General features: G+C 51.2%; 2 protein-coding genes across 2 annotated transcripts; one reads left to right on the top strand and one right to left on the bottom strand.

Moving 5' to 3' along the window:
- Positions 1-843: 843 nt before the first annotated feature.
- zic4 (zic family member 4) lies at positions 844-4,917 on the bottom strand. Its single transcript, XM_058059865.1, has 2 exons — positions 3,628-4,917; positions 844-2,152 (listed from the first exon to the last, which is right to left on the bottom strand). Exons 1-2 carry the CDS (start codon positions 4,790-4,792, stop codon positions 1,725-1,727), a joined length of 1,593 nt encoding a protein of 530 aa, XP_057915848.1. The 5' UTR covers positions 4,793-4,917; the 3' UTR covers positions 844-1,724.
- Positions 4,918-6,629: 1,712 nt separating this feature from the next.
- Positions 6,630-9,219, top strand: zic1 (zic family member 1 (odd-paired homolog, Drosophila)). Its single transcript, XM_058059866.1, has 3 exons — positions 6,630-7,910; positions 8,074-8,237; positions 8,348-9,219. The coding sequence occupies exons 1-3, from the start codon at positions 6,929-6,931 to the stop codon at positions 8,543-8,545; spliced, it is 1,344 nt and encodes a 447-aa protein (XP_057915849.1). The 5' UTR covers positions 6,630-6,928; the 3' UTR covers positions 8,546-9,219.
- Positions 9,220-9,614: the final 395 nt, after the last annotated feature.

Genomic DNA, 9,614 nt, shown 5'->3' with positions numbered 1-9,614 from the left:
TATATGAAGTATACGAAGTATACGAAGTATATACAGTATATGTATGAGACACACTGAGCCCTGGCCACTTCATTAGGGGCACGTGCACAAGTTTTGGCGCCTCGTGCCTCCAAAAATGAGGAAGAGGAGCATTCCCTCCTCGTCCAGATAGTTGGGAATTTCCTTTAGGAATTGACCAGGGTGTACCTAATGGAGTGACCAGCCACTTCTTCTCCGCACACAGGTGAGCTGCCCCCCCCCCCGGAAAATAAGAGCGTGCTGCGTGTTAAGTGGCTGAGAATAAATGAAGAGATGTTTTTCCTTGCAAAAGCGGAGATTAGCGTGTCTAATTGACGAGGCGTGTTTTAACTCCCCACTCGTTCCACGCTCGCTTTTGAACACCGCACCGAGTTGACGGCTGGAACGAAAGGGGTTTTCGGGGGTGCGGTGGGGTGGGGGTGCGGGACTGGGAGCTGTGGGACAAAAAGTCTTCAGGAGTCACCGACGTCGTTTAGACGACAAACCGTCTTTCTGGTCCGAAGGTGGACGTCAAAGGAGAACCGGAGTCTTTGTGTGCACATGCGTATGCGGAGGAAATGATGCGCAAATAAAGACTTTCCGCACAAAATGTGTTTTGGACAAAACCGCGGGTCGGTGTGAGGGCTGCGAGTCTTTGAGGAGCAGAAAAAGGAATCCATTTTCCCTTTTCGGACCCGCACATAAAAGAAGGTAGATGAGCGTTTCCACCCCATGGGAAGCAAATATTACATTCTTTGCAGCGACGCCTTTGAGTGGGGGGCCTGGCTTTGCCCCCCCCCCCCCCCCAAAAAAAAAAACCCCAAACCCCCCATGATTGCAGTTTGACTTGGCCATCGCCATACAAGTCTTAATGCACCGTGAGGATGCTCCGGCCTAACAAAACATGGCCCTTTGTGGCCCAGTCCACTTTGAAGTCCGGATCAGAATGGCGCAGCTTTTCACGGACGTGTCTGCGGCACAACTGAGTTAACACTTCACACCGACACGCCGCCTTTGGAGGAGAAGAATAGGAAAAAAAAGCGCTAACACTCAGACGGGCCCTTTCTGCAAAATAGAAATTAGCTTGAAAAGAAAGATGGAGTTAGTGCTAGAAGTTGAAGAAAAGGCAGCCGAATGTTCGATTCAATAGAAATGAGCACATTAGACGTGGAAAAAAGGCCAAACGACTCGGGTTTCACTTGATTATGTCAAGATTTATTGAAAATACTCACAAATGACAAGGCAGTTCGGTATGCGAGTTGGAGTGCTGCTCGATGCTGGAAAGAAAAACAAAGAAGAACAAGGAGGATTAAATTCACACGCTTGGTGACCATTATTCCACTGTCTGTAAGAAAGGAAGTAAAGCCTCGGTGTGTGTGTGTGTGTGTGTGTGTGTGTGTGTGTGTGTGTGTGTGTGTGTGTGTGTGTGTGTGTGTGTGTGTGTGTGTGTGCGTGTAAACAAAACAGTACAAAACTAACAAGGACAACTTTACAAAATGTTACAAAATGTACAATTTGGCCTCCGTTTAAAACGTGCACTTTGGTTCGTTGGATACAAAACCAGCTGGGAAAATAAATTAAAGTATTTACAAAAACTGAGCATGCCTATAAAGTCTACATGAAGTACCACAAAGTTCACAAAGACCGCACGACGGTCCATAAAAAAACACAGCACATGTGCCAGGACTTGAAGAGCTTCTCGAGTCATTTGGTCAGCGGGTCCGGGTCTAAAAGGAGTCCCTGAGCTCCCGGTTCCTGTAGGGGGGCTCCTCGGCCGGGTCCGGCGTGGAGGTCCCGCTCTGGGCCCCGCTGGCCCCCGAGCTGTGACACACGTACCACTCGCTCAGGTTGGCCGGCTGAGAGGAGCCCCCCGGCGGCTCCGACGAGGCTCCGGCCGCCTCTCGGCCCACGTCCGAGGACGGGGACACCAGGGACGGCGTGGACGACTCGTAGCCGGAGCTGGGCGGGGGGGACTTGCAGTGCACCTTCATGTGCTTGCGCAGGGAGCTGGGGTGCGTGTAGGACTTGTCGCAGCCGCGCACCTTGCACGTGTACGGCTTGTCGCTGGTGTGCACGTGGGAGTGCTTCTTCCGGTCGCTGCTGTTGGCGAAGCGACGATCGCAGCCTGAGAACTCGCACTTGAACGGCTTCTCTCCTGGGGGGTGAAAACGCAAACGCGTGCAAAGGTTAATATGGACGGACGTGACGTCACCGAACGGACGAGGTGGTGACATTAAAGCCGATATTCCAATATTCCAAATAAGGCACGTGGCCATAAATCCCAATCCTTGGAGTAAAATGAAGTTATTTATAACATATTTTGCCATCAAATACCACAGACTGATAATAGAAAATAATGCCAACAAATAAATAGAATGTATGAACATAATCAAGATGGTCCAATATGCTAGCAAAGCTACATCAAATAAGCAATATTGTAGTTTATTTTTTTTTTACATCAGCTGAGATTTAATATGTGGGCAAAATATTTACGTTATCTTTAAAATAAATAAGGCCATTCTACAAATACATCATCAACCTAAAAGAGTCTCTGAACCCCCACCCTCGTGTATGTGTGTTAAATAATAATACTAGATATGGAATATTTTTCCTATCGGAGCCATTTTCCTTTAGATCAAGTCCTGGGGGGGCCATGTGTGTTTATGAAAATAAAGGAGGGTAAATACTGCTGTTGCTTCTTTTTTCTAACGCTTCCACTGAGGTTTTTCCTTAAAGACATGGCGGTCAGTCCAAGGCCCCCGGGCCCAGGGTTGCTTCCCAGCGTCTCCACATATAAAGTCATGGAAATATAACGCGATGCCAAGTCACGGATGGAAATATGCAGTTATAATATCATGCACGTGCGTGCATGTGACGGTGAGGCCGTGAATAAATGAGCGGAAATGAGGAGAAGAGGAGACGAGGAGACGAGGAGAAGAGGAGCAGAGGAGAGCTGCTGCAGGAGAATAAGTAATTGGCTCCGTCTAATTACACTTGCCACTTTTTGAATATCAATTTGACCTTCAGCTGTTGGGTTGAGAGAGCCAATCAAGGATATTAGTGTCGTACAAGAAAAACCCCGGGGGCTGCACACCACCCCACCCCTCACCCCCCCACCCACACCGCAATCATAAGCACACTTTTGGGCTTTAAACATTCCTAAAACCGCACAAGGCCTCGCGGGCGTCAACGTGATTTAACACAATTCTTCTTATAGGTCAGCAAATATGAATAAAACATTAAACATGGAGGGGGGTGGGGTGGGGTGGGGGGGTGACTCAACATTTTGAAGCAACAGGAGCAGCCATGTTGCTTGTTTTAACTCACTGTTCAGCAAGTGTGTGTGTGTGTGTGTGTGTGTGTGTGTGTGTGTGTGTGTGTGTGTGTGTGTACGCAGTGTCAACTTTATGCACTAATAAGATGTTTTGTGCTGGGGGGGCGGGGGGGGGTAAACAAGAGGTCGAGGCGTCAAACGCATGAGTGAATCGCCATACCCCCCCCCCCCCCCACGCACACACACCACACACACACACACACACACACAGTCAATATGTCAGGCGCTGACACGGATCCGAATATGAACACGAATATGATTAGGATTGAGAATATGAGAAGTTACGAGTTACTGACCCGTGTGCGTCCTTTTGTGGATCTTGAGGTTCTCCGAGCGAGCAAAGACTTTCCCGCATCCCGGGAAGGGGCAGGGGAAGGGCTTCTCCCCGGTGTGGACTCGGATGTGATTGACCAGCTTGTACTTGGCCTTGAAGGGCTTGCCCTCCCGGGGGCATTCCTCCCAGAAGCAGATGTGGTTCGCCTGTTCCGGTCCCCCGACGTGCTCCACGGTGACGTGCGTGACCAGCTCGTGCATGGTGCCGTAGGTCTTGGAGCAGAGGTTCTTGCCGGACCTGTGAGGCTCCAGCCACTTGCAGATGAGCTCCTGCTTGATGGGCTGCCGCATGTAGCGGAAGAAGGCTCCGGAGGCGTGCGGGTGCGCGTGGGCGTGAGCGTGGTGCGCGCCGTGCAGGTTGACGTTGAGGTTGAGTCCCCCGTAGCCGTGCAGCGGCGAGGCGGTAAAGGGGTCCGCGCGACCGGCCGCCGCCGCCGCCACCTGAGTCAAGGGGTGCTCGGAGCGCACGTACACGTCCCCCGGTAGTCCCAAGCGTATTTGTCCGTTGAGGGCGGGGGCGGCCGGGGCGGCGCCGGACGCCTGGTCGTGGTGCAGCCCGGGGAAGAGCGCGTGGCCGCCGGCGTCATAGTGCGCCGGGTAGCCGCTACCTGTTGTCGACACAAACACGCCGTGGTGAGAGGCGGAGGACCCGAGCGGCTGCTCGGCCAGAACCGGCATGGCTTGGTGGCTCCGGACGAGGAAGTCTGCCCTACCTGCCGACAGAGCCTGGGCCGGGTGCGTCATGGAGTAGGTCGCCTGAAGCGGGCCGAAAGCTCCCGTTTGACTGGAGACCACTTCGCTGTGGCCTGCCATATGATGATTGTGGTGGTGGTGGTGGTGGGGATAATGATGGGCTGGGCTGATTTTGAGGGCCGCCGAGTGCCCCATGTGTTCTGGCCCGAATGGACTCGGCCCCAGGCGGGGTTCCGCAGTCATCTCCCCAGGGTGCGAGTGAGCCATTGAGTGTGGATGGCTGCCGAACCCCGGGAAGCCTGTCACGCTCTGAGGGGCAGGGTGGTGATGATGGTGGCGGTGCTGAGCCCCCGCCAAGTCAACTAATCTCAGCGCCGCGTTCCGTTTGGAGAAGGCAGGGTCCATCGCGGGGCTTCCCGGCGCATCCACGCTCATTACGCCCTCATTTTGCAAGCACTTGACAGCGGGCAAAACAATAATGATGATGACAAATATGTTTTAATCGCGGTGCGAGAGAGGAGGGGGAAAAAGAAAAAAAAAAGAAAAGTTGATAAAGTTGCTCGACGTGCGTGGAAGCTACGGGTGGAGAGCAGCAGCAGCAGGAAGCTTTGATAGAGAAAAGCGCCTCATGCTAGGAGCTGCAGCCCGCAGAGCCAAACAATCGGGCCCGGCTCTAATTGGTCAGAACCGCCTGATTGACGTCACCGCTGACAGCTTCCAACCGCAAGAAAAATGTCTTGGTGACAGCCGGGACGCCTGCGCGCATGCGCGGTGCCTTCAGGCAAACCGGGAAAGGAGGGAGAGGGAAAAAAAAAGTTGTTATGCAAAGCGTGATTGTATCATTAAAAAGAAGAGAAGTTAATCCGGATACAAAGCGGATTCGCTTTTGTGCGAGTGCACAAAAGCCGGCGACTCGGACGCTCGGCTTCTCCATGGAGGAGGAGGAATAGAATCCTCTCCGGGTTGACTTTTCACTAGAAAAGCTACCGGCGTTAAATAAGACTCTGGAAGAGGAGCGAAGTCGCCTTGGAGGAGGTCAGAAGCAGTCGGGTAGGTCCAAACTATTCCGAGCCAGATTGCATAGCCTCGTCTTATTTTAGCGAGGACGAGCCTCCTTTGGATCTTTCAGGAAAATTCCTTTTTTTTTTTTCTCCCAGAGAAAACATGCAGCGGACCTGCCGTCGGGATCAGGAGTCATTGGAGAACCTCAGCCGTCGTTTTAGTCCCAAATAAAACATCTCCACCCCTAAATATACTTGTGCTCCACACCAGAATAGACTCCGTTTTAGGATGTGAACGTGGCGTTTATTTGGACTGGAAGGTGACAACAACCACAATGTACTTCACCTAAGCAAGCTTCACTGCATGCAGTGGAGGTCAGCCAAATATCACCTAGAATATTTCACACGAATAAACTCCATTTTCCCAATTGCTGCTTTCTTCCATTGCAGGACAGGCTGTACCTAAACGCTAAATACTAATAAAATATACAAATATCATTTTGTAGCACAACACAAACTGTGACTTTGCAATAAAGTACAGCAAAAAGAAAATAAATCACTTCAGTTTTTCACCTTTCATAAATGCTTCTTTTTATTTTTCAACCACCTGTTGACCTTTTGGGGTTCGAAGAAAGGTACGAAAACGACGCTGAGTGGACAGCAGCTTGTGGAGGAGTGTTACATTTTTAACGGCCAAATGGCAAACGTCATGTGGATTTTTCTACTGCGGGGCAGCCGCAGGTTCCTGCCGCAAATCCCACTTGATAAATTCGACAACCCACAAGGTTTTCTCATTCACACACACACACACGCACACACACACACACTCACACGGCATGGATCAGTGGCCTATAGCGAAAGTGGAAACATTATAGCTTCTAGAGACGCCACATTATTATTATTTCTTCCAATTTAAATATTCAAAACAAAAACAAGTAAATCAGCTTTGACTCTATTTAGCCCACCAAGCAGGTAAAAATGCTTTCTATTTTTTTTTAATGACTTTCCCGGGTGTAAAAACGCCACTTTTACTTCGCTTTTGCCGTAAAAGTAAAATGTCTGCTGTGTTTTTGTTGCACGATGTCTTGCTACGTGGATTATTTGGTGAGTGGATGTTATTGAGGGGAGGTAGAAGGGTTGGGGTGGGGGGGGGGTGTGAGCAGCCAATGAGGGAGCGTCCCGCGCCCCCACGTGACCGCACCCCCCCTCCCTCCTCCCATTGATCAGGGCTGGACCGTGTTGTCTTTTCAATTCATTTATCTGCAGGAATGATTGCGACTATCAGTCTGGAGCTCACCGCCTGACCGAGGAGGTGAAAGTCGCGCCACGGGGAGATAAAGCGCCCCCCCAAAAAAAGAGCGTGCGCGGGTTCCGTGCGTGGGCGTCCGACGCGCCTCAGAAAGTAAACAAGCGAGGTGGATTGTTTTTTTGGCCGGGTGGGGGGGGAGTACTTTCGCCGGCTCCGACGAGATCCCGAGAAAAGCGAGGGCAGAAAGGAAAAGAGGGGGGGGAGGGAGGAAGAATATCTGTGCGTGCTTTTTTCCCGCGTGGGCTCAGTACGTGAGTGAAGATGCTCCTGGACGCAGGACCTCAGTATCCCGCCATAGGAGTCACCACTTTCGGCTCCGCTCGGCATCACTCAACAGGCGAGGTGACGGAGAGGGAGGTGGCGCTGGGCATCAACCCGTTCGCGGACGGCATGGGCGCCTTCAAAATCAACCACGGCTCCCACGAGCTGGGCGGCGGGCAGACGGCGTTCTCCTCGCAGGCGCCGGGCTACGCGGCGGCGGCCGCCCTGGGCCACCACCACCACCACCACCACCACCCGGGCCACGTCGGCTCCTACTCCACGGCGGCGTTCAACTCCACCCGGGACTTTCTGTTCAGGAACCGGGGCTTCGGGGACGCGGCCGGGGCGCAGCACAGCCTCTTCGCCTCCGGGGGCTTCGCCGCCGGGCCGCACGGACACTCGGAGGCGGCGGGCCACCTGCTCTTCCCGGGGCTCCACGAGCAGGCGGCGGGCCACGCGTCCTCCAACGTGGTCAACGGCCAGATGCGGCTGGGCTTCTCCGGGGACGTGTACGGCCGCGCCGCCGCCGAGCAGTACGGCCACGTTAGCAGCCCGCGCTCAGACTACGCCTCCACGCAGCTGCACGGCTACGGGCCCATGAACATGAACATGGCCGCCCACCACGGAGCCGGGGCCTTCTTCCGCTACATGCGGCAGCCCATCAAGCAGGAGCTTATCTGCAAGTGGGTCGAACCCGAGCAGCTGGCCAGCCCCAAAAAGTCCTGCAACAAGACCTTCAGCACCATGCACGAGCTGGTCACGCACCTGACCGTGGAGCACGTGGGGGGCCCGGAGCAGACCAACCACGTCTGCTTCTGGGAGGACTGCTCCCGGGAGGGCAAGCCCTTCAAGGCCAAGTACAAGCTGGTCAATCACATCCGCGTCCACACCGGGGAGAAGCCCTTCCCCTGCCCCTTCCCGGGATGCGGGAAAGTCTTTGCTCGCTCGGAGAACCTCAAGATCCACAAAAGGACGCACACGGGTAAGGCTGTGCAATAATAATAATAATAATATTACAAATAAATAATATTACAATTAATAAAGCAAACATCAACCAGATTAAAACAGCCATAATAATAATAATAATAATAATAATATAAATATCTCCATGTGACGTGATGTCTATTCCCATGTCCTCCATCCAGGAGAGAAGCCCTTCAAGTGCGAGTTCGACGGCTGCGACAGAAGATTCGCAAACAGCAGCGACCGCAAGAAACACATGCACGTGCACACGTCCGATAAGCCCTATTTGTGCAAAATGTGCGACAAGTCCTACACGCACCCCAGCTCCTTGCGCAAACACATGAAGGTAATATGTGCGTGTACATTCCGTGTATTCCGCATTGTCTGCTTTATATTTTTACATAATACATTACCATATATATATTTTTTTTTCAATTTCCTATTTTTGTGCCCCAGGTCCACGAATCCAGCAACCCCGCTTCCCAGCCGTCCCCCGCCGCCAGCTCGGGCTACGAGTCGTCCACCCCCCCAACCATCGTGTCCCCGTCCACAGAGAACCAGAGCAGCAGCTCCATATCGCCGGCGGCCCCCGCGGTGCACCACACGGCCGGCCACAGCACCCTGTCGTCCAATTTCAATGAATGGTACGTGTAAATATTTTTGCAAACACACAAAACAAAAAAAAGACTTTTGAATTTTGGACGGCAAAGACTTTGAGGGCAAAAGTGGAGAGCAATCAGTGAAAGAGTGCATGGACCAAAAAGAGAAAAGAAGGAGCCAACTTTGTTCCATCCGTTTGCTTCTTTTTACCGAAAGACTCCAAAAGCTGAATTTTTTTGTACATATCACCAAAATGGAGATGAAATGTAATATTTTATTTTGTAAATAGTTCTACGACAGCCGATAAAGTGCTCCCTTGCTATGAAGAATGTTCTAGTTGTGTACCAAATGTGAATGATGAGTATTCCAGTCTAGCGTCCAGCTAACACACTAGTAGTCATGTTTTTTTCTAAATGTATAATTGTTGTTATTTAAATGTCATGTCGAGCGATCGTCTAATAGTGAAGCTGTTTATTATGTACGTGATAAATATACAAAAAAAAAAAGAGCTGTGTTGTCTGAGAGGAAGTATTATTATGAATAATATTATCATGATGAATTACATGTAACTGGCTCAATTTTCCATATTTATCCGCATGTTTAGAAGTGGTCGGTATTTATGGAGAAATGCGCTCGTATGTCCAAATTTAGTTTCAATAAAACATACAAATGTTTGGATACATTTCGTACTACATTAAAGGACTGAAAAGGACACGGAATGTTTATTTGGGATATTTCATTAGAACGTTCATTTCGTGTGTGTGTGTGTGTGTGTGTGTGTTGCAAGTTTAGTGACAGTCAATAACAAGAAGTCAATTCGTGAGCCCCCCACCACCCATCACCCCCCCCCCCCACACCCACCCGTGTTTATCCAAATTAGCATCCAACACTTTGCCCCGCAGTAATGTGCAAATGAAATCGATTAATCACGCCGGTTGTTCCTCAGTGGATAAAGAAGTTGGCCTTACTTAATTGTTGCCGAATCTCATTTTGCAATCTAATTTATTTCCCTTTTCCAACGTTTGTGGGATTGCGTGGATTTATAGAGGGAGGGGGGCGGGGGTGCACCCGTGCGTGAAAAGCGTACCCCCGCTCTCTTCTCCTCTTTCCGTGGATGTTTCAT

Source organism: Doryrhamphus excisus, chromosome 21 (assembly GCF_030265055.1).
Source record: "Doryrhamphus excisus isolate RoL2022-K1 chromosome 21, RoL_Dexc_1.0, whole genome shotgun sequence".
NCBI lineage: Eukaryota > Metazoa > Chordata > Actinopteri > Syngnathiformes > Syngnathidae > Doryrhamphus > Doryrhamphus excisus.
Note: the sequence above shows the minus strand (reverse complement) of the source record. Positions and strands in the feature narration are given on the sequence as shown.